The sequence below is a fragment of the Ailuropoda melanoleuca genome, chromosome 5 (genome assembly GCF_002007445.2).
Source record: "Ailuropoda melanoleuca isolate Jingjing chromosome 5, ASM200744v2, whole genome shotgun sequence".
NCBI lineage: Eukaryota > Metazoa > Chordata > Mammalia > Carnivora > Ursidae > Ailuropoda > Ailuropoda melanoleuca.
The window spans coordinates 49766607-49792149 of NC_048222.1; the positions used below are offsets into that span (position 1 = coordinate 49766607).

Genomic DNA, 25543 nt, shown 5'->3' on the forward strand with positions numbered 1-25543 from the left:
TAAGCATCCAACTCCTGGTTTTGGCTCAGGTAGTGATCTTGGGATCATGAAATCGAGCCCTGTGTCTGGCTCCACACTAGGCATGGAGTCCGCTTGAGATTCTGTTTCCCTCTCCCACTCCTGCTCATGCTCTCTCTCCCTCTAAAATAAATAAATCTTAAAACAAAACAGGAAACATTTAGTAAAAGATACTCATCCTTGATAATTAAATGTGGAGTCCTGGCTGGGATAATATCTTTTCAGAAGAAATAAGAGAACTGGTGAAACATTCTAACAAATAAACACCCCAGGTCTCCACTCAGCTAACCCATACAAGTTCAGTGCTTCCTTAAAACCTCACCATGCAGTTGATGCTAGAAAAGAAAAATGCAGTGAAGGAAATTTAATCTAGGAAAGTTAATTTAGGGAATTTAATCTTTCTTTCCACCAACCTATCACACATCTCCAAATCTTAAAAACAGTCAATCACCAGGTGTTTACTCACCTCAAAGCAAGGTATTTTGCAGAAATAAAAACATAAAACACTATCTTTGCTTTCAGGGAGTTTATAACTTGGCTGAGATACCTGTAATTTTTTTTTAAGATTTTATTTATTTATTTGACAGAGAGAAAGCCAGCGAGAGAGAGAACACAAGCAGGCGGAGTGGGAGAGGGAGAAGCAGGCTCCCAGCGGAGGAGCCTGATGTGGGGCTCGATCCCATAACACTGGGATCACGCCCTGAGCTGAAGGCAGACGCTTAACGACTGCGCTACCCAGGCGCCCCATGAGAGACATGTAATTTTTTTATAAAAGGACAGTATTCTAAAGAATTTAAGGCAAAAAAGAACTCGGGACACCTAGTTCAACTCCTACAAACAGAAATCCTATGTTCAGTATTCAACAGAGGTAGGCTTCAGTCTTCCTTTAAACTATAGGGTTAGATTCAAGAGGCTGTCCAGCTACAATAACTGGTTGGACTCAAAACTGACTGGACCTAACTGCCACACTGACCCTAGCTTTGCCTTCAGGAGCAAAAAAAGAAATCCTTTACCCAAACGTCTTTAAAATATCTAGAAGCCACACTTTTACAAAATTGTGCCTAGAAATGGCTGGAAAAGATTTCATAAAGGAAAGGAGGTTCAAACAGCACAAGAATGGCAACAAGGTATGCCAGTTTGGGAGAAAAGAATAACTAAAGACAAGAGGTCAGATAGGAGACCGGTGTAACTGAACCACACAATTCAGACTGGGAAGTAGTGACTATAAAACTAAGGCAAGTTCCTATCAGATTATTAAAGAACATAAATGCCAAGGGGAGACTTTTGTTTTTTTGTTTGTTTGTTTTTAAGATTTTATTTATTTTGGGGAGGGGACAGAGGGAGAGAGAAAATCTTAAGCAGGTTCCGTGCCCAGCACGGAGCCCAACGCTGGGCTCGATCGCACGAGCCTGAGATCAGGACATGAGCTGAAATCAAGAGTCAGATGCTTAACCGACTGAGCCCCCAGGTGCCCCCTTTTAATTGTTTTGGTAGCGAATAGGGAACATATCTGACATGAATCACAGGAGGAAAATATGAGGATTGTGTTATGGCCTTCTTTCCCCTCAGAATTCATCTACAGAAGCTGGTATTTAGATGTGAGGCCTTTGGGAGATAATTAGGGTTAGAGGAGGTCATAAGAATGGAGATGCTATGATGAGATGTGTCCTTATAAGAAAAGACACCATAGAGTTTTCTCTCCTACAGCCCCTCTCCATACACATTAAGGAAAGGCTATGTGAGAACGCAACAAGGCGGCAGCCATCTGCAATCCAGGAAGAGTACCAGAACCTGACCATGCTGGGCTCAGACTTCCAGCCTCCAGAACTGTAAGAAAATAAACTGCTGTTGTTTAAGCCACCCAGTCTGTGGTATTTTGTTATGGCAGCTTAGCAGACTAAGATTGGAAAAGAGAGCAAACGGACACAAGGAGCCCCAGTAAGGAGACCACTGCAATGTCTAGCAGTGAAGTACCAGATCAGAGTTGGCAGCAGGCATGCAGAAGCCATCAATTAACTATGAAAAAAAATAAGCTATTTCACCTGGCCCCCGGATCTTGAGAAGTTATATTCAGAAACCCTCAATCTCCATTCCCAAAGGTCCCTGGTTTTACTGTCTCAACTACCATCTACTCTCACATCACTGCAATTTAATACAGATCTTTTAAGGAAGGATTAGAAATTCTTACAATGGAAAATGCAGAGACAGAAGTCCTCAGAACTTTCTTGACGCCAGTTAAGTGGCTGTCAAATCATGCTATAATCCAAACCCAGTCATTGTCTTATCCTGAAGAATAATTAGCAAATCGCTGCTATGGAGCCCACAGGTCCACAGACCTCCATCAAAACCACCCTAATAGGCTTACTGGCTCTGGGTTCTATGAAGTTTGGATTTGCTGATTTCCTTCTTTAAGAAAAAGTAAAAAATTCTAAGCAACACAATCCCACAAACACATACATACAAAGAATCAGGAAAAGCCTCAGTATTTCCCAATAACAGGTGAACCAGGTGTTTTAGATAGCCAGACAAGCACACTTGTGGGGTGGGGAAGCCCTCACCTCCCTAATCACACACCCAGAAACAGCAGCCATCATCAGACAGCTAGGAGCCCTGATACCTTTTGACATTTATGGGTAAGACTGAGCCCTTCCTGCTTCAAGCACAGGCATACAGCAGATGAAAGGTCCACTTGCATTTCCCAACCTCACCCTTGCAACCTCTTGTCCTTGCTCGGGAATATACCAAGGCCACTAGATCCTGTACTTTCAAATCTTTAAAATGTTAACTCTTACACTAAAATTTTGTTCAGATTACTGCTCATCAAACAAAGCAAAAGGAGACTACTCCCAAGAACCATTCAGCTGTCACACCTACTTAAGCCTGGGATTAACCTTGTCACTACAAGAGATCCTCAACAAGTATTTAAAACAACTAAGCTGAGAATAAAGGATTCAAGGATACTAACTTTGGGGTTCCATGGTTTGGGATATAATTAAAGAGTTCTACCAAAGAATATACATGAAAATTTTACTTTTCTGCCTTAACATTCCCCATCTAACCAGAAGAGAAAGAATTCATTTGAAAAACTTAGAAATTTTGAACATTAACCACCTTAAGGAGTTCCTTACCTCTCAATCACCTAACGTAATATTCAATAAGTGATTGTCAGAAATGTTACGAGTTTTGCATGAATAGTCATTCTCTCCATATACACTTGTGAGCTTAGAATCCCTTCTAGAGTTGCTATGCCACCTAACATAAGGCAACCAATATTTGTACAGAACTGTAAGTCTCCACATTTTAGAAAGGAATTTCCTTAAAAATTACTTAACTTGATCACTATCACAACCCCTTAAGGTAGTATTTTTATTTTCCTCATTTTACACGGAAGATAAACAGGCTAAGAGAAGTTAACCATACTGCCCTAAGATCACAGATCTAGTAAATGATAAAGCCAACACTGAACAAAAACTTTGTGACTCCACACCCCTCCTCTTTCCAACATACAACATGTCTCTATTCTCCACCACCTTAAATGTAAATAAACCATCCTACAAAGACCAATGAAAAACAACCAGGTATTACTAGGCGCTCTCTCAAATATCTATAGATGTCCCTTCAACAAAATGAAAGTCCGGTCTACTTTTAAATGAATGAAAATACAAAATGGACTAAACAGCACCATTCAGTACTATAAGAATTAGCATAAGTCTCTTCATTTTAATTCACTGAAAAGTTCTGTTCCCAAAATTAAATTTTAACAACTTCCATTAAAATCTCTTCTGTATGTTTAATAACATTTTTAAACTACCCTTGGAATAACTATTTTCCATCTGCTTTTACTAGCCTTTATAACTAAACAAACACTAAATCTCTGAAAACGGGAAAGTGAAAATAAACAATTTTCCATACTATGAAGCAACCATTCTTTTCTAGGACTCAACTAAATAATAGCTGTGAATATTCCAATATCTTACAACTATCAAATTTCATCTTCTTCCCAAGGCACAAAGTCTGATGACAGCTGTACAATAAGACCACACACAAGAATTACACTCTCCTAGAGACATTTCAGGTTGTAGCTATTTATATTTAATATCTTCTAATACTTTTTAGAAAGTTTTATTGTATAAAGGCTTTGATTATTGTTCGCTTTTAATAAAAATAAATTTGAAGGACTTTCTTGTGGAGAATATCAACATTACACCATTTAAGCCTCCTGTTACAACAACAAATTTTAAAGATTTCTAGAGATATTAAATTCCTCCTCAAGACAAACCTTGCCCTGGTGTAGATTGGTATCAGTGCAGGTGCAACTACAAGTCATCAGTTTGCTACTTCTGAGGGGCAATAAGAAACCACAGGCAAATGTGTATCACTGTTGATTTCTCTATTTCCTCTGCAAAATGAAGTTACCAACTTCCTATAAGAATTATGAAGAAAACAGTGTATAATATTTACAAAATACTTTTATCATTACTGATTTTTTTTTTCAACAATAAGACTCCTCCTTCCTTCAATCATTCACTGGGCAAAGTGCTATTACTATACAACTTGTCTAGCAAGCTTCCACAGTCAAACTCAAGAGTCTGACGGTGAGAGATTATATAAATATGAAGGCAAGGGAGACCTTGGCTGTATGACCTGTTCTGTGTTTCTACAGCAGAGCATCTCAAACCCCTATAAACTTTAAGTGGGTTTAATTATTCAATTATTTAATTATTATTTAATCTATTTATTTAACTTAGCTTATTTAAGTTTTCATGGTTCTTGAGACAGCATCACCAGGAATACTACAGGGAACAGGTTTTCAAGGCCAGAAGAGTGTGAATGGCCAACTGGCATGCCTCTAAAACATACCCAACAAACTATTTCATAACTAGTTTCACAGTTTTTATTAATAGGACTCAGCCAATGACAGGTTACTGAAGAAAATTTCATACACCCATTAGAATCACAATGTGTTTTCAATGAAGATGCCCTTAATAAGTATATTGTAGGAATAGACATCATGCTTCGTATCAATCTATGAAAACTTCTAACCAATATAAAAGAAGAGAATAAAATTACCAAAGACTTGGGGGCGCCTGGGTGGCTCAGTCTGTTAGCTCAGGTCATGATCCCAGGGTCCTAGAATCAAGCCCCACATCGGGCTCCCTGCTCCGAAGAATGTACTTCTCCCTCTACCCCTCCCTCCCCCTGCTCACATGTGCACTCTCTCTCACATAAATAAATAAATAATAAAATATATTAAATAAATAAATAAAATTACCAAAGTCTGGTTTTGTTATCTGTGTCATACAAAACTGTATCTTAGCTCCCCCTCTTCTTCATGAAGATGACTTGCTAGGATTCTCTTCTCCATTTGCTCTCAGGCAACAGTTAAAAGTGGGTATGGTCAGGGTTGAGGCTTCCTTTTAAAAGTGATCATACAGTGCTAGTTTTACAGATTATTTATACATACATAAAGAATTATTTTTACTTGGGTTTATATATCTATATGTAAATATATCTCCTGTTAGCACCCTGAAAACTCCCATGCAAAGTGACCAGGGAAATACTGGTACACTCCTCGGCCCAAAAGATGAAAAAGTGTATCCGTCCTCAAAATAGAAATCGATTCCCTATATCAATGTACTGGCCAAGATACTCCAACACAAAGCTCAGCCTGAAAAGTCAAATTCCAAGAAGAATTTCCTTTACGTTAACAAGTTCACCACCATTATGTTTTCTGTATTTAAAATAATAAATTCTCTAGTCTAGACTTCTAGTCCAAAAAAAGAAATTTTTATTTTGAGTTGTAAACAATACCTGGGAGACACACTCGGGGGAGGGGGGTGTCTATGATACCTTTTCAAAAATCCACGGGGACAGGTGGATTTTAAATTCACTTTTTCAAATTTAAGAAAGAAATACGTGCACATACCATACATTACAAATCACTTCCAGCACCTGGTAACCATACAACAACTAGCAAAACAAACTGTGAACGGCCTTCCTTCAGATAAGATCAGATTTTGCCACTAAAATAACGTATGCTGAATTTAAAGGAAAAATTTTGATTCAGACTTTTTTAGATCAAAATCACAAATCAGGGATTGTGGACCTTTGCCAGGTAAAAGATGATCTTGACATACAATAATTAATTATGCCATCCCCTAGAATAAAGAACTAACTGATGCTTAGAGAAGAGACAATTAGGGTATTTCGTATGGTCTTGAAATGACTAATTACTTGCCTACTTAGAAAGGCATGATCAATTCAAGGTTTCTATAAGTTCCCACCAAGAAAATGAACATGAAACAACTTTCCCCTTAAATTTTAAATTGGGACCAACCCTGAAAAACAGTTTCTTAAACCTTTAGCATGTCAAAGACAAGTAGGCAGGCAATGGGCCTCTCACCAGATGACAAAGTCAGCTAGATATAGCAGGGCTTCCAAATAGCAAAAACCTAAGACGACCTGCTAACTCAGATTTTTGCTATTTGAGGACCCACACAAACTCAGATTCTCTAAATTAACCTGTGGCCAAACCATGCTTCTGCCGTAAGTTCAAAGTGAAGCCTGGCATTTTTTCCTCTCGTGATACCGCAAACCTTTTATTTATCCTCAACAACCTCAAAACAACATATGCCTCAAGGACTGAGAAGCTTGATGACCGTAATTCCCTCCTAGCAGGGATCCCTGCAGTGCTCCACCACGACTCACAACTCTCGCTGAGAGCGGAGCACATTTGCTCATTGACTGGAGCTGCGTGATCATATTAAATTCAACCTGTGTTTTCTACATTAACCACCAATGAAGTGGTAGAAGAGCAATCATGAGTTGATCCTGCTCATTTCAAAGCCTCACAATGGCTCCCTGTTAAAACCACCGGAAGAAAATAAACCAACAATTTTTGAGGGAGGTTTCCAAAGAGACTTCCCTTGGGTAACTGGAATAATCTTTCAGAGAACTCCCTCAGTTCAAATTCAGGCACTTTCCTAGCACCTAAAACAGATGTGACAAAATGACACCTTCAGCCAACATTTTTAATAGCCAAAAACTTGGTAAGGTGTGGTAGTGGTTGTTTTTGTTTTGTTTTTAAGTAATCTCTTCTATCCTGCACCTTCTCTTAAGTTGTTTTATTTTATTTTGAAAATTTCATCACTGAGTCACTACCCAATGCAATAAAAATTAGCAACCAATCCCTAATCTGTTTACATTTCAGTGTGATCTTTAAATATGATCTTTATGCCCCCAATCAGCTTAGAGCAGCTCGGATGATTCACCATGGTCTTTATGAAAGCACATTTTTAACCTGGAACACACCAGAGCACATTTCAAACATGGAACAACAACAACAAAACAAAGCTCTCTCTATAAAAATATACATTTTCTTCTCAAGTCACGGGAATGTTAAGAAATTACAGGATGATCTGGCTGGAAACAGAAAACAAGGGTTCAAAAGACAAGCTAACAAGACTTTACTAACAAATGGAATAACAATTTCCTCCCTACTAAAACCATTTGCCTCCTAATGTAATGATCCTTTTTCACAGACTTCTGTGGGAGCAAGAGAAGATCCACGAATAAAAACAGCTGAATAATATACTCTACAGCTGGGCTTCTCACTAAAGAAGGATAGTATAGGCCTGCATCCCACTCCACCTTTGCCCCAAGCCCAAAGAGACAAAGCAAAACAGGTGGAAGGCAATGCTATCAGCTAACATGATGTGTGTTCCTAGAACCTCAGTTTTATTCAATGATTAATTAAACATATTTATATTACAACAAATATGTTTGTGTTTGGGAGCAGAAAGTAAAATGCACATAAATTTTTAAGATAAGATTTCTTCTGCTCACTTGCAATGTGTTGCTTCAGGCTACCAGGGGAGTTTATGTTCCCTCTCCTCTGCTATTAAGAAAAAATTGGAGAAGCTCTACTCTAGAGACTCTTAACATTCTCTCCAACCTGTCTCCCAGCTATTCTACCCTCTCAGGTCACGTAATTTTTATTTTACTTATTTATTTAGTCTACATCTCATTCCAGAAAGAATTTCAAGTAGAGAATATGGAGAAAACACTACATCCAAATGCAATGCCTAAGCATGGAAGAGGGTTTTCAAAACTATACACATCTCTGTCCACCATTCTGCACTATACAACACCTAATCTACAAAATAATAGTATTAAGAAGAAATCAACTGTAAAAGAAAAAAAAAAGGTAAGGTTCTTAGGTACCTGGTGCCCTTGCAAAGCTACTCTTCTAGGAGCAAAAAAAACCCTTTTTTATTTAATTTAAAAAACTACCACCTGATTTCTTCTTAGACTTCTGACAATATATATAATTATGACACTGAAAAGCGACTTTGATATGTTGCCCTTGTGGGGGCATTTCCTCACCTCCACCACCACTAACATAGCACCTATTATATAATAATAGTTCAATAAACATTGCCTATAAAGCTGGTTCTAAGTATTACTGTTAATTATTAATAGTATCATTAGTATTACTTAAGAGGATGCCACAATAATGGCAGCTACCATTTTTATTTTTTAGAGAGGGAGTGCAGGGGGCAGAGGAAGAGGGAGAGAGAATTTTAAGCAGACTCCACACCCAGTACAGAGCCACACACAGGGCTCAATCCCAGGACTCTGAGATCATAACATGAGCCAAAATCAAGAATCAGATGATTAACCAATCATTAACCAGATAGACCACCCAGGCACCTCTGGCAGCTACCATTTTTGAAGCTGCTATGTGGCAGGAGATATATAATCTTATTTGATCCTCATAAAGATTCTGAAGGTAGGCAGTATCATCCGCTTTTCACAAAAAGAAAAGTATGCTCAGATCATTTAAATGACTTGCCTAAGGCCACCCAGCTAATAAGCTGCAAAGCACTGATTCCATTCCAGTTGTTTGGTTCCTGAGCCCAACTCCTCCCGCTATCCTACAGTGCCTCTCTTAAGAAGTCAAGAATTCAAGAGCTCTCACTGATAGACTCCAATTAGATTACACTCCATTTCAATAGGCACAGGTCAAAGAATGATGGGAATTCCCTCCAGTTACCGCACAACCAATTTATACACAAATATAAATCTGTACATAATGCCATCTTATACTCCATTCACATACAAATAAAAATTGTATTTTTACACTAAATAATTATCCAAAATCACTAATTTTATATATCTAACTCCACCATTAACATCAATCCTTAGGCCTGATAATTTATCTTCCTCTGAGTTCATTTCCCTAAGGGTATTCGTTCACTCTCTTAGCTTTAATTATAATTTGTAGGCACAAAAAACAAAATCTACATCTCCTATCCAAAGGAAATCAAAGTGTAGATAAAAATATAGGTAGGTACAAAAAAGTGTTCACTATCACATATTTTATAACAAAATCCAAATGAACAAACAAAAGCCCTAAATGTCAAGCAGTAAGAGAACTAATTTGTTAAGTTATGCTATATCCATTCCACGTAATATCATACAATTTTAAGCCAAGTTTATAAAGAATCTTCAAGTATATGAGGAAAATGCTCATAATATTAAGTGAAATAAAAAAGGAGGACATAAAATGAAACCATCATTAAGCTCTCAACTTTGCAAACAAAGGACTCACAGAAAAAACAAAACCAAATGGAAATACATCAAAACATAACAGTGAAATAAAGGTTTTTTTTTCCTTTGTTATTTTTCCTGTTCTCCAACTTTCTTTTCAATGATGACTATTAATTTTATAAACAAAAAAGAGCTGCTTTTTTTTAAACGAACATCTTTTAACTCATCTCCCAGCACTTTTCTCTCATAAACTCCAAAATTAGCTAGAAGAGTCCCAGATCGTGTGAAATTTAAAATGCTCAAAACAGTTCAGCATCTTTATTTCCTCCAGCACTACCTCGCTCCAGTTATGCTACAACTGCAACCTTAAGTCATTTTTCTTAATCTACAGAAATCCAGTTCTTCAAATTCTGTCAGTCCTTTCTTTCTGGTATTTTTCCTTCCTTCTCCCTATACTAATACCAAGTCAAACCTTCACAAGCTTATCCCTAGATTAGCACATTTGCTTCCGGAATGAACAAATGCTTTCCTTATTCTACTGTCTAACTGCTAACAATTCACTCCACCACAGCTAACTAGGTGCCAGGCACTGTTCTTGGAGCTTTACCTGTATTAACTCAGTTAACATTCATAACAACTCTGTGAAGATAGCTACTATTACTAGTCCTGTTTTACAGATTAAGAAACAGAAGCACAGAGAGGTTAAGTAATTTACTCAAGATCCCCTAGCTAATAAGTGGCAATGACTGGATTTGAAGATTCGCAGTTTGGCTCAGATAATAGTATGTAAATATGAGCTCCAAGAGTGCAGTGGTGATCAACAGAAACCAGCTTCTCTTTCCCTCAACTGTATAGCCCTTTGCAGCAGGTCAAATTGCCATTTCTGGGTTTCTTTTCATGCTACCCCACAACTGGAAGCCCAGTTCTCTAATTCATTTTCCTTATCTCCTTCAAAAATCAACTCTAAATTTAACATCTCTGAGTTCTCCTTAAGCCAGTTCCCTGACTCCTCAGCACATCCTTATTCTAACAGACTCAATTTAAACTATATTAATGTGCAGTTGTTGACATTTTTTTATGTCACAGAAGTTTGCCTCACAATTTTACATTTTATCGTCCTACCTAGATAATGTAATGCCTCCGCTTTTTTTGGTCTATGTCCTTCCCCATTTCCCACCTTCCAAAAAGGTACTAGAATAGCAGACTGCACAAAGTAGATACTAAATAAATATGCAATTAACCGAAATCTGAGATATGTACGGCTCAACTATTTAACAAAGTCATTCATTAGTCTTCTGAACCGACATATTTAAATGTTTGTCTTCTCATTTTATTCCCTAAATGCAAACGCATTAGATTTCTAACTGCAACATCCTCATCCAAAAAGATATATTCAGATGATACCCAAAAGCAGTCTTATTAAATGATTTAAAAAAAAAAAAAAAAGGGGTATCCCAGATGCTGCCTTCCCCCCCCACCAGGAAACTCTAATAGTGTTACTTTACTCCCTTATGGCCAGAGTTATATCCTAGTCTTCCACAACACTAAGCAGGCAGTGACATTCCAGGCATGATTTCCAATTGCTCAAGAACAGAAAAGACTGTTTTTAATAAGAGATTATTCTAAATTGTCCCCTTCAAATCTAAAAATGTGAAAGCAACTGATTTTACGTTTAAGGTTGAAATCTTTATCTTCCTATTCCAAGAGAATTATTTTAAAACTCAAAGAAAAAGATACACTAAAGGACAGTCTAAAAGAAAGTTGAATTCATATTTAAATTGTTAATGAAAACAGGTAAAAATGAAATTCCTTGTAGGTATGCACTACATGTAACGAACTAATCAAATTGTTTTCCAAATCCATTATAAGCCATGACCACTTAAAGTAACACTACAGGAACTGTTCTAAAAAGCACACAATACTCACAGTTATAATCTTGTCTCTAATTTTTGTTTTCCAAGTTAACACTTTCATATACAGCTTATCTCTAAAGGACTCCTCTGCTACTTAACTTTTACCTTAAATGAGCCACTTAACAGCAGACCATATTTATCCTAAGATATTATATGTTTCTTTATATGTCTCCTGATTCTGCAGTTACTCTTATTCATCACTACAGCTTGCCAGAAGCAAATGTCCAACATGGTTCAGTTACCCAAACAACAGTACAAGTGTGTATCACTAGACATTATATTTATTACAAATTTTAATACTAATAGGTACACACTATGAACCACAGCCTACTCATTACCTTAAAATACCTTAAGTGAAAAGAACAAACCTAGTTTACCCTCTATTTAAAATTACCATTCTTACCCATATTACAGTTCAGTTAAAATACACACTGATAACATTTTGGTTTTCTTTCTTGACTTCTTTCAAATGTTACAAATAATGCCACAACAATTTGAAAAGCTTATTTCATGTTTAATAGGGTGAGCAGGTATTTACTATTATTACCATGGATTTTTCTTTAATTATTTGAGAAGTGGATGCAGTTATAAAAGGGAAACACCAGGGATCTTTGTGGTAATGGAAATGTTTTTTTATCCTCACTGTATCACTGTCAATAACTTGGTTCTAATATTGCACTAGTTTTGCAAGATGCTGCTATTGTGGAAAACTTGCTAAAGTGTACACAGGATCTCTGTGTTGTTTCCTACAACTGCATATGAATCTACAGTTATTTGAACAAAAAGTTTAATTAAAAAAACTTAATTTAATGAAAATTCATTTTTCTGGCTCTGTATCAATACTTTCAAAAAGCATAAAGCCTGTACAAATGAAAAACTTCCCCCAAAAAAGTGATCAGGAACTGAATAATGAAAAACTGTATTCCTTTTAAAAATTAAAAGCTGGAAAACAGTTTTTAAAATTATTTCCAGGGGCGCCTGGGTGGCACAGCAGTTAAGCGTCTGGCTTCGGCTCAGGGCGTGATCCCGGCGTTGTGGGATCGAGCCCCACATCAGGCTCCTCCGCTATGAGTCTGCTTCTTCCCCTCCCACTCCCCCTGCTTGTGTTCCCTCTCTCGCTGGCTGTCTCTATCTCTGTCGAATAAATAAATAAAATCTTTTAAAAAAATAAATAAAATAAAATAAAATAAAATTATTTCCAAAAATCTTGAGAGAGAAGAAATTACATTATAAAAATCTGCTTTGAATAACAAAAAGTAAAGCTTTACTTGCTAAGTAAGATAACTTTCTAAAGATACAAAGATAGATTCAATATATATAGATAGATTACAAAATGAATATACCTGTTCCCTTCCAATATCTCTTACTACTTGGATTCAAAAACTAATAAAGGAAATTCTTTGGATATCATGTAAACATTTAAACTACTAAAAATTAAACCCAATACCACAATTTAGTTCTACACACTCAAACTGTGAAGTTGAAGGGAATAGTGGATTTAAACACCTGAACTACTTCCATTTTATCAATCCTTTCAACAAGTTTTCTCCTGATAGACTGGCCTAACATAACACAGTACCTCACTTTTAACTCCTACGAGAGAAACACCTCTCAAGGTCACTGTAAGAACACTGCAGACTCTATCATACGAAAGGGACAAATTCAGTCTTATGATAATTCAAGAAAATTAACACCTTGGTGAAGAAACAGCACTATAACAGATTTCTCCAAACAAGTAAGTAATAGAAATACATTCTCATCTTTTCCGACTTCTGAATAAGTGTCAGCTATCATACAAGTTACTTGTTTGTTTTAGGAATAAGACTTTAAAAAACATTATGCTTTTTTAAACTATAAAATATATTGTATGCTTTCAGCTAAAAAAATTCTAAATCTGTTTTACTATTTCTCAAAAAAACCCCAATGTGAAATTAAGTCATCCTCCAAAAGAACATAAGAAAGGAAATTATACTGGACAACTACAGTTTTCATGAGGCAAAGGCTTGGGGTCTTACAATGTTACTCCAAATACAAGAAAACTCTAATCTTTAAGTCAGCTCTTCAGAAAGAAAGATCTTTAGCTCTCTTTAGCTCCTTATGTTGCTGCAAATAAACAGGCATTAGGACATATTATGTATCCTTTGAAATCAGAATAGAAGATTATTCAGATGTCAATAAAGTATATAAATAAAATAATACTGCTATACTTAAAAGTGTACTTAAAAGTGTTCAGCCAAATTTCTTCTAGACATTTCCTTTAAGATAAAAGAACTGACTATAGAAAAGCCACATCTACCAATATACTCTGATATAAAATAATCACTTATGCCATTATGCTTTCCCCCAAATTTAAATCCATTCACTAATTATTAAAGGTCATAGCTTTTTTTCTCCTGGAATTTAAAACAAACCACAGAGATAAATATAACCATTTCCACTGAACACGTGTTTAAATTCAAACTTTCAATGGACAAGTAACAAATCTGACAGTTTTAAAATTAAAAATTTCCGGGGCGCCTGGCTGGCACAGCGGTTAAGCGTCTGCCTTCGGCTCAGGGCGTGATCCCGGCGTTGTGGGATCGAGCCCCACATCAGGCTCCTCTGCTATGAGCCTGCTTCTTCCTCTCCCACTCCCCCTGCTTGTGCTCCCTCTCTCGCTGGCTGTCTCTATCTCTGTCAAATAAATAAATAAAATCTTTAAAAAAAAAAATAAATTAAATTAAATTAAAAATTTCCTACTCCAAAGAATCAAACACCATGTAACTATTTCTGCAATACAAATAATTTTTTCTTTGCATAATGCTAGCAACAGAAAGGCCCACAAATGTTCCAATGCCATGCTTATAATACATACCAAGTTCACGCATACTTTTTAGTTTCACACACTACATAAATCACACATTTTAAAAAGTGAAAAAAATATAATTGCCTTTATTCTAAAAACAGAAAGTATTTCTAATAGGTTTCTGAAGTTCACGTTCTTGATATCATGAGTATCAGTTAAATATATTTTCCACAATTCAAGCTCGAACTAACAGTCTAAAACAGCGACGTCACCACTCATTTAAAGAAATATATTAAGCATCTACTATGTATCAAACTAAATTTGAAAGTACTGGAAATGAATTATTAGTTGCAAAAACTGAGATATACTCAAAACAGTAGTAAAGAAAGGAATATAGCCGCCTTCTCCATTAACTAATAATTTTTTCAACTCTCCCAAAAAAGTGACAATTTTCAAATAAGTATCAGTAAATGGGAAGGAGGCAAGAGTAGAGTCGGGGTTTGGCTAACATTTTATGATATCCTTCTGAATATGAAACCCATATTTAAAACCTAGAATGCTTTTATTTTGCTTAGCTGAGGTGTTAAACATGCTATATTTTACCCATAAGCTGTCATTTTATCATGAAAAATAAACTTTAACAAATTAAGTTAGTGAACTATTTTTAAATAGAAACACTTTTTAATTATAAAGTGGTATAACATGTTATCGGTTATGACATTTCCTTCTTTCTGATGTTTTGCTCTTAAAGTATCTTAAGAAATCAACTACTATTTTACTAGGGAAAATAAAAGCACCGGTCAAAGAGGAATTACTAAATTTCAGCCCAGGGATTTGACAGCTGGTTTTGAGATGATGCTGTCCATGGTTTTTTGTTTTGTTTTTTTGGGTTTTTTCCACCTTTGAGAACTAAGGAATAAGTTTAACTTGAAAATTATAGGTTTTGAACACTGGAATGGACCTTGCTTCTGGACTGTTTATTTTGGAAATCATAAGTTTAAATAAGTCAGAAAAATAAAAAATGCACACTTAAGAAATAAGGGATAAATGTTAATAATGGAGCAGAGTACTTATAAATATACAGAAAGTAAAGACCACAGCTCCAGTGTAGGAATAGGAATCTAATTTCACTTATTCTAAACATTATCCTAAATGTCATCTGAATATAGAATTCAGTCATCTAATAGATGTCATCCGAAAATAAATCTATTTATTTATTTGTAACATTCATTACTCTAACATTTTAAATAACTGTCCTCAAAACTGTTAATGACTTCCAAGGAATGGCCATCTTTTAAAATAAGTCTTACTAATTATTACTGACTCAATTCCACTTTTCATACTCATATATTAAATAACATTATTTCATCAATTTTTTAGGACCCAAAGGTAAATAATGCTAAGAGGCTGAAATTTTAGCAAAATTTAAAAATACACATACTTAAATAAACATAAATAAAGAAAAAAAAACCCACACATGGACCACAGAGTGTTTTCTTCTGGTACTTGTCTAAATATAGAGGTAGGATATAATCCCTTGTACTCAAACAAGACAAATTCAACTTAAAAATTCATGGAAAACAGAAAAATTTTACATCAGTATTTAAATTCTCAGAAATATCAATGGATCCTGAAAGCAACAGCCTTCATTTGAGGCTTGTTTTTCTTCTGATTTGAACTGGACACTAGAGAATGACATGAAGATACTAAAATACTTCTGTTTTTCTATTAAAATGTATCACAACACCAAAATATCAGTTTCTGATTTTAGATATCATCTTACCTGATCCACTGAACTGACTGCTTCCCAGTGTCGTTGGTCTGGTTTTCCCACTATTAACAGGTGGAGAAAACATCTACAAAATAACCCAAATGTATCTGTTAGTCCTGAAATTCTTCTAGACTCCTTACAAACAAAAGTCCACCAAGAGTCATCAGATACTGTATTTCAGAAGGGAGTTAAGATAAAATTGAAGATATACATTCAGACACAGAAAAGCAAATACACTGAGTGATACTATTTCCTAATGCTACTAAGAAATAATGGTTATATTCTGTTCTCAAAACCCAGTCACTTACATGAAAAAGTCTAAGATTATTAAGTTTAAATTGTAAATTTTTGTCCATGATCTTCTAACAGAAGACTCTAACAGAAATCTCATTACATTTACATTACTATTCAATACACACAGTCAGAATCACATCCAATGAGACTACTACATAGAGTATGGATCCATTATAACCCAGTTTTATAAAGTAGGTATTGGTCCTACCACCCAACAACAGTTAATCAAGGAATTCAACCCATTAGAGATAAAAGCAGTAGGCCTTCGGTTTCAGCTATTTTTAAGTCATTCAATTATTTCCCACAGTAAAAGACTTATAAATATATACATATGTACTTATGTATACACCTACATACATATACACATACATACACATATAAATAAACATGTACTTAAAAGTGTTCAGCCAAAAAAGGCTGGAAATCCTGGCCTTTAACTAGCTTTCTCATAACTGACATCTTTCAGGTATTATAAATTCTATCACATCTTAGGGAGGGAAATGGAGTGCAGAAAAAATAATTTTCTTTTTTCATATAAAGTTCAAAATCCCTAATAACCATCAGGGTCAGAGAGTGACTCAACCAAAGCTCATGGTTACATTGTTCTCCTTTTAACTGGTTAAATCAAATGACCCCTCTGGCATTAAAGTTTTAAATCTGCAAGTCTAGACATTACATCAAAGTTCAGGTGTCCAACTTGGGGGAGCTGGACTCCAGCCCTGAGAACTACTGCTCAAAGCAGATGGAGTTCACGCTGCCTAGTCTCCACGTCGCTTTCCTCCCTCCCTTTCCTTTTCGTTTTTTCTTTTTTTTTTTTCTTTTCTTTTTTCTTTTTTTTTTTTGTAAACCTCAGCAGAACCCCAAGATGCCGCGGAAAGCTCATACCGCACTGAAGTCCAGCAGGTCGCTCAGCTCCTTGTCGGTCCCTATAGCGGCCATGCGCTGCTGCTGGGGATTCATCTTCGGCCACTTCTAGCGGGTCCTAAAGCAGAGGAAACAGGCTCAGAGAGACCACCGAGGCCCAAAGTGTGCGAAGAGATGAAGAGGGACGTAGGGCAGGGGCCAGAGCCGTGAGCTGACTTCCAGTACCCCACTCGTTCCCACCGCCGCGCGGGCAGGGGACAGGAGAGGCCAGCACTGCGCCGGGTCGGTGAATCCACGCGTTCCTCCGCGCGGCCCGGGAGCGTCGCAGCGGCTCCAGCAACTCGCCGCCTCTCCCGCAAGTTTCCGAGCCCAACCCTGCCCCCTCCCCGGCACCCCCACCCCGCGCGGCCGCCGGGGGCTCCGCGCGGCGCCCGGCCAGGCGGGGGTCTCGAGGGGCGGGGTGAGGGGCGACTGGGCGTCCAGGGAGCGGAGCGGCGACGAGGGGAGATGCGAAGTGACTCACAGGCTCGGCAACAATAGAACTGACAAGTTGCAGGGAACGCGCCGCTCGCAGGCCCGCGTCTGCCGCCGCCGCCGCCGCCCGGACGTCCCCAGCGGGCCCCGGGGGTCGAAAATCAACCCCCGCGCGCCCAAGGGGCGCTTTTAAAAAGAAAATACAAACCCCGACAACTAGTCTCGCTCTTGCCCGGCGTCCTCCTCCCCCGGCTCGGCCTCCTCCCACTTTTGCTGCCCTGCCTTCGGCCGGCCAGCCCCGGACCTGCCGAACAATGAGCCCGGCGCGGCGGCCGAAGCAGCCTGCTCTCCCGCCGCGCCCCGGAGCCGAGTGCCGAGCGGGGCGCGCAGGCCGAGCGCGCCGCGCGGGCCTGGCCGCCCGCGACTCTCGCCTCCGCCCCCACTCCGCTCCCCAAGTTGGAGGGAACCCCGGGCTCGCCTCTGTACAAAGGGGCGCGGAGTTGGGGCGCGGGGCCGGGGACGCCTCCGCTCCGGCAGGGACGCGGCGGCGCCCCCCAGCCCCGCCACGGCGTACCCCTCCCGCTCGCCTCGCCGCAATTACCTGCCGCCCCGTCTCCGCATCCAACCACCCCGATTAAAGTTCACTTTGGCCGGGAGAGCGGGCTCGGGCTTCCCCTTGCACCTCCCGGCGGCTCGGCTCACTTTGCCCCGCGCGAGCTCTCGGATCCGGGCGGGGGAGGCGGCTCTCGGGCCTGGCCGCCCCTTCCTCCCGGGGCGGGCTGGCGGTCCCCCCGAATAGAACTTGTGGGTCTCCTCAGGCGGACATTTTTTTCGCTGAGGCGGCCTCAGCACAGCGCTCGGCTCAGCTCCGGATCCCTCCGCGCCGGGAAGAGCCCCGGGTTAACCCTTTCGTCCCCGGCTCGCTCCCGCCGCCTGCGCCGAGGAAGTGGGGCCAGCGGAGGGGGTGGGGAGGAGCCGGCGGGAACGGGGAGGGGCCGCCGCGCGGCCGGTGGACAAAGCCTGCGGTGGGGTGAGGTGGGACGGAATCGGGGCCTCCGGGGAGGGGCGGGAGACGCGCGCAGACACCCCGCGAAGTAGGGCCGGGCCGCTTGCAGAGGGCGCCTGGTCCGTGCCTCCGGGAGCAGGGCAGCAGGCACCGTGGCGCCTCCTCTGGCTTGTCCCGCTCCTGCCTCGGGCGGCGGAGGGGCGTGGGGGAGACTCAGCTGCGGGCGCATCTGGATCCGCTGCCTAGGCCACCCAGCCCGAGGCCGCAGAGCCCTGGAAGCTGCAGTTCCCGACCAAGCCGCGCTGGACGCCGGACGCAGCGGTCGGCCGGGCCCGGACGTTCCAGCCCGGGAGGCTGCGCGGCGCTGGGCGCGGAAGATGCGTGCGTGGGGGAGACCGAGCCACTTCGGTCCGCGCTTGGAGTTGGTGCAGCTGGTCGAATTCGTTGCTGCACAGAATGCAGAAAAGGGGTCAAAAGCTCCTTCAAACTGTACAAAGCAGTGTGGGCTTAGGTACCGAAACACTCCACTCACACAAGCCCCCAAGTCTACAATCACCTCTTCCCACGCGAATCCTGTTCGGGGCCACGGAACTGGACAGCGAGATGAGTTCTTGGATCAAGCCAGCGCCTTCATTTTGCAGAGATGGCTCAGGGAGGTTTGGTCACACAGCCACTATCTTGGCACAAGTTCTGAACTTCGCCCAAAGAAGCCCCCAACAGAGTAAAAAGAGGACAAAATAACTAAACTTCCATTCCTTTCAGTTTGGAAATGGAAGTAAGGTTTTCTCCAGTGGCAGCCAGTGTTTAAGTCTTTTGGCTCAGTCAGTGCAGTAAAGACCAGTAAGGGCTAGGCAGAAAAAACACTGAAGAAAGAAAACACATCCGAAGTAACAAATTGAAGGAAGCAGCCAACGCCTTGAGGACAACATGGCAAAGAGTCATTGAAGCCTAAACTTGGGTGAAAACAAGAAGGTAGACTTAGCGGCAAATATGCAATTGCTGTACTTTATTACAACCCAACCTGTCCAGAGGGAGAAGGCAATTGTAGCTTGGGGCTGGGGGTTTCCATGAGGTTGTCAATGGCCACACCCTGGGCCTTGTGCCATATCCTGTGATAGCTTCTCCATTATCCACTCTCCCTAATCTAGGTTAACACCCTTTGTTCTTAGCCGTCATATCCATATCCTTGCCCTGAATGCGTACTGGAGCATGTGGGTCCAATATAAACAAATTAGCATAATTCCAACCTAAATAAAACAGCATAGTCCCATCCCTGCCACAGTTACTGGTTGGCAATGGGCATGACACAATTTGGGACAGTAAGAGGAGCAATTTGGTCTGTTTCACATATTCCAAAACAACTTCAGCGGCAACCTCCTCTTTCTACATGTACTCCAAATATCAGGGAGCGTAGCAACAACAAAAATTGAAGAAATATCACCAGCATGTTGTATAAAAGAAAAAAGAAAAAAATTAAGGAGCCCCTGGACTGCAGGCAGTCATCTTTCAAGCACAAGGTCCAGCTAGGTTAAATAAAGCAGACTTGGAGAAAGCAGAGAGATATGATCTTTGATGGTGTTTCTGAGGCTCTGATCAAAAGGCTTCTGACCCAGGTCTATCTTCATTGATGAAACCCAACAGGATTCAGGTTTTCTGCAATTTGTAATCTAGTGTGTTCTAAGTAATACAGGCCCGAGGGCCATCTTTTGCTAGCAAAGACCTAAACATCAGATGGGAAGTCTGACTAGAACTTTTAAGGCCCATTCTAGGGGTAAGATTCTATCACTGTGGTAAACCCCAAAGAGAAATATTGGGGAAAGGAGAATGTAATTCCATCTGAAGGATTTATGCTGTTTCCAAAAAAAGGGGGAGGAGAGAACAAGTTTCTTCTCCTCTTTCTCATATGACTAATTCGGAGGAAGAAATAGCTATCTGGCCAAACCCTCAGGAGGGCTCCTTCACTCCTCTGAAGGACTGACTGGTGAAGTTTTTCACATCTGTTTTGGCCCATACTGTTTTATAGTTTATTTACTCCTTAGATTATTTACTCCTTGAGCAATAGGATTGCCATGCATCTGTCCGTACCACACACCTAACATGGGACTGAGTACATAGTAGACACTCAAAAAAGGAAGCTGGAATTAAATCTATCAATGATTTGACATTATAACATGAATTAGTTTTTCATGCTGTGATGTCGTCTTTGCATGTATCATTTTTAATACAGGAATATTAATCCTACCAATGGATTTCCTGTAATATTCCTGATATATATGGAAGACAAAAGCATATTAAAACCACAATTTTGTGTCACTTACAACTTATTTCTGTGCCTTTGCCGACCTTGCAAAATAGACAGGTTGGTGCCGAATGCTGTGAGGAACAGAAAATCTCACACCCATCCTGCCTCAAGAATGTTATAATCTGATATATTTTATTTCCATGCCCATTCACCTTAGCCTGCCACTGGGAAGACACAATGATTCTGTCAACAAAGTTTCAGTTCCCGCTTTCTAAGAGCCCCCACTCTACACTCAAAAACACATACATACATACATAATTTTATGAGGGAGACCTGCATTGCCCAGAGAAAACTTTACAGTGAAAAAGAAAAGTAATCAAGGCAATGGGCTTTGCTTCTTTGGGAGACTGACTTGAACTTGGCCTATGATTTAGAAGGAAGTATTCTAGAAAGTTCAAAAAAGGAAGAGGAGGAGGAGGAAAGAGAACAGAGCTAATCAAGTTAAGTGGCAAGTTGCTATCTAGGTGGAGTGAGTGGCCTCCTAGCATTGTCCAACTAGAACCAAGTTTGATGGGTAATGGACTTCCTTGTAGCTCCCTTCTCCACAGGAGAGCAGCTAGGAATTCTTGCTTTCTTTTCCACAGCTAACCTCTTGGGACTAAAGGGAACAATTTTATGTAACAATTAGTTTTATAAGTATTATCTTCAGTTCATGGTACTTCCATCACTGATAAACTAAAGGCCAAGATTTTCCACTCTATCATAAGCCACATTCTACTAGTCATCAGAGGTCCACTCTCCTCATTCTCTTCTATCAGCTAGCAAGAACCCCTTGCAGGATTTCCTGGTACAGATTTTGCCTTTTTCCTCTGTTCATAGGTAAAAAGAGTTCTCTATTCCTTGCTAATGTAATTTATTACTTAAGCTATTAACCTGCTTGTGTGAATGCTATTTTCAGACTTGAGGAGATATCCCCTAATGGTCCATCTTATATTCAATGTCTTTTTCCCCTTTAGGATTCCTTCTTTCATATTTCATAAAAGTGTGCATTTATACCAAAATCAAGACAAATTCAGAATCAGAAAAGGAAAAAAAATACTGCCAAACACTCTGAAACATCAAACCTAGATAGTCATAGATTTTAATTTTTTAAAACTCAGTACAGTAGACCAAGTAAAATAAATAATCTTTTTTCCATATTCCTGTGTGTATCTTGGCACAATGCCTAGTACATAGTGGATGCTCAATAAATATTTATTAAAAAATGAATGGTTCTGTACTTCTAGGTAGAGATGACAGTTTAGCACATGTTCTGAAGTTTGCTCCCTCCTGATATCACACTAAGAAATCAGTAAAGGGATTTTTAAAAAATATTTTTATTATAGAAAGTGTCAAGCCTATTTTAAAAAAAGTGCAGTAGTGTTAAGAACTTCCATGTACTTAATAATCACCCATTTTTAAAAATTGTGGATTCTTCTATCTTTCCTCCCGCTTTTCCTCCCCCATGTTGAGTTAATCATGTCATGTCATAAGATGGCTTTTAAGGATAAAAATCATGGGAAGCCAAAGAGGAGACAATGGCAACAGAATTTGAGAAGACTGTTAACTGGAAAAGCAGAAGAGTGATAAAAGATGTAGCAGACCATCAAAACTACATCTTAAGGGGGCAATGATGTAAATCAGTCTCAAACCTATACACACTGAAGTGTCACCAAAAGACCCATAACCAGACAGTTTCACGTTCCCCTTGAAGTGACGTGAGGAAAGGGGGTAATACTATAAGGAGGATTGGTTGCCAATCTGTTTAAGAAGCAATCAGATCCCCAGCTTCCTTCCCAACTCCATGCAGTCAGGCAAACAAATGCCTCTCTCCTACTGAGGCAAAATACTGCAAACTTATTCTCTGCAGATGATGAAACAGGAGGTCTCTCAGGGGTAAGGAAATTAAGTGAACATTTGTGTATTGGATGCTGAGGCCTCCAGATATGTTAACCAACTTGGCTCCCAGATTCAGGGCAGCCAGGGTTTCAACTTCCAAGGAGGAGATTGGAAGATCCTTCTGTACGGACTCTGATCAACCCAAAAGGAAAGACCTGAATATACTGATGTGGAAGTTTCCCTACCTATAAGCCCAAAGAAATTACTCTAAGGTAAGTTTACAAGTGACAAATCCCCACCTGTATACTCAGAATTGCCTGTCAGCAGGTTGTTGCCTTATTCTTAAATATGAGCAGATGACCAAGGATTATCAGATACTTAAGAGAAGCCACTATCATGTGAGACATTTAGACATTTAGAATTGAAAATAGGAGAGTATAAGCTTAATAAAAGAATTGGAAGAAAAAGTTGAGAAAATTTCCTAGAATGCAGAACAAAAAGAAAGGACTAGTTCAGGAAATTCAAAATCCAAATAATAAGGGCTCCAAAAATGGGGGGGAGGTGCCTGAGAGGGGGGACTAGGGATAGTCATCTATGAAACAATCTAAGAAAATTTTTCAGCACTGAAGTACGTGAGTTAACAAATTAAATGGTTTCACCATGAGCCTACCACAATGGATAAAAATAGATCTATACCAAAGCCTGTGATCAGGAAATTTGAGCACACAGAAGACAAAGAGAAGACCTTCAAGCTTCCAGAGAGAATATAAAACAGGACAAATACCAAGGACTAACACTCAAAATGTTGTTCTGTCCACTGTTCAACAACAATACTGGAAGCTAGAGGGCAGTGGAACAAGGCCTTCAAATTTTCTGAAGAAAAAGTATTTACTAAATGAATTAATGATTTGGAAGTATCTTTTTTTTAAGATTTTTTTAATTTTTAAATAATCTCTTCACCCAACATGGGGTTTGAATTTACAGCCCTGAGATCAAGGGTAGCATGCTCCACCGACGAAGCCAGCCAGGCACCCGCTGGGAGTATCTTTAAAATAACTTTATATATCATTGTTAAACCAAATATTGCTTTTTCCTGATTTCAGTCAATGTGAGTTAGGGATGAAGAGATATTCCTAACTGGGTCCAATAGAACACAAAGGGGAATCAGGGTGCCTGGGTGGTGCAGTCCTTTGGGTGTCCAACTCTTGGTTTCAGCTCATGTTGTGATCTCTGGGTCCTGGCGATCGAGCCCCAAGATAGGTTCCATGCTCAGTGTGGAGTCTGCATGAGATTCTCTGTTTCTCTGCCACCCCTCCCCCGGCCTCTCTCTCTCAAATCAATCAATCAATCAATCTAAAAAAAAAAAAGAACATACAGAGACATCCCCTGCAAATACACATACACATACACATACAATTTTTATTCTCTATTTTCTCAGCATTTCTAAAGCATTTTGAAAATATTAGTGTCCTCTGAACTTTTAGCAAGCAAAGAATCTTCTTATTATATTCTCTTTTGAATATAGTTAAATTCAATATACATATTTCTTACAGTTAAATCTCATTTATTCACTACAATGAGGGAAGCATCCCAAACACGAAATGGCTTTTTTGGAATTTATCTTTGCATGTATTTGAAAAGGCAGGTGTCTAGAAACTAGACCAACTAATAGAACTATCTTGGAAAAGCTGACAAACACCAGGCTACTTATTCTGCTCTACCCCCTTTAACCTCTCTTTGTTTGGAATAAAAATTGGAAAACTGATGTGCATTACCAACAGGGACTGAAGACATCCCACTCGAACGGAAGTTCTATGGAGGCAGAAATTTTCTTCTGTTTTGTTCATTAGTGTATTTCAAGCATCTAGAAGACACTGCCAGGTACATAATATGTGCTTAATAAATATTTGTTCGGTATATGAAAAAACTGAAAGAGTACATGAATAGCAGAAGCCAAATTTCCAAGTAGCAGCTGAATTTCCCAGTAAATGGAAAATGAAAATTAAATTTGCATCCATATTTTCCTACTGACCACTATTAAAATAAAACTGGCAAAAGAATGGTAGTGGACATTTGTCATAGTCATGAACGTTCAACTTCTTTTAAGCAGCCTTTCTGTGTTAAAGGACGTTTGAATGATATGACCCTTTTGTCCCTAACATGTAAAAGTCAGAGGCAGAAATTCCCAAGACCCTTTTGCATCCAGGATATAGACTTGTGACCTGGGTACCCGCTTGAGATTTTGGTTCAGAAGTAATCAACTTGAGGAAACAGGCTATGGTCGCAGCTGCCACTTTGTCATTTGGGTGTTGGTCTTTCCTTTATTGATTTGTATAGATCTTAATACAAACCTAGCCATGTTTCTGTGATACTAGTAGCAAATATTTTCACTTGTAATTTGTCTTTTTTTAATTTTTATTTTATTTCTTTATTTGGGAGAGAGAGAGAACACAGTTGGGGGGGATGGGAGGAGCAGAGGGAAAGGGACAGGCAGACTCCCCACTGAGCAGGGAGCCTGATGCGGGGCTTGATCCCAGAACTCTGGGATTATGACCCGAGTCAAAGGCAGATGTATAACTGACTGAGCCACCCAGGCACCCCTCGTCTTTATTTTTATATGCAAAATTTTAGAAATGTTTTATGTAGTCCAGTGTTTTCATCTTGTATGGGCATTTGAGGTTTATGTCATACTTAGGAAGGTCTATCTCCTTTTGAGACTGTAAAAAAATAAAATAAAGTTCACTCA

At 39.5% G+C, this 25543-nt stretch overlaps 1 protein-coding gene across 6 annotated transcripts in view; it reads right to left on the reverse strand.

Annotated features, from left to right (window-relative positions):
* TCF12 (transcription factor 12) overlaps window positions 1-18519 on the reverse strand; it is a 353080-nt gene extending 334561 nt beyond the window's left edge. For 2 of the 6 annotated variants that reach the window (XM_034660930.1, XM_019801206.2), the window contains exons 1-3: window positions 18273-18517; window positions 17219-17315; window positions 16052-16124 (exon numbers count right to left, since the gene is read on the reverse strand). In XM_034660930.1, the coding sequence (XP_034516821.1) occupies window positions 16052-16124; window positions 17219-17293 (148 nt within the window). In that variant the 5' untranslated portion in view covers window positions 17294-17315; window positions 18273-18517. Of the gene's footprint in view, window positions 1-16051; window positions 16125-17218; window positions 17316-17879; window positions 18224-18272 lie in introns of those variants that run through there. The other 4 variants (XM_034660929.1, XM_011226806.3, XM_034660928.1 and 1 more) reach the window with 4 other exon arrangements.
* Window positions 18520-25543: the final 7024 nt, after the last annotated feature.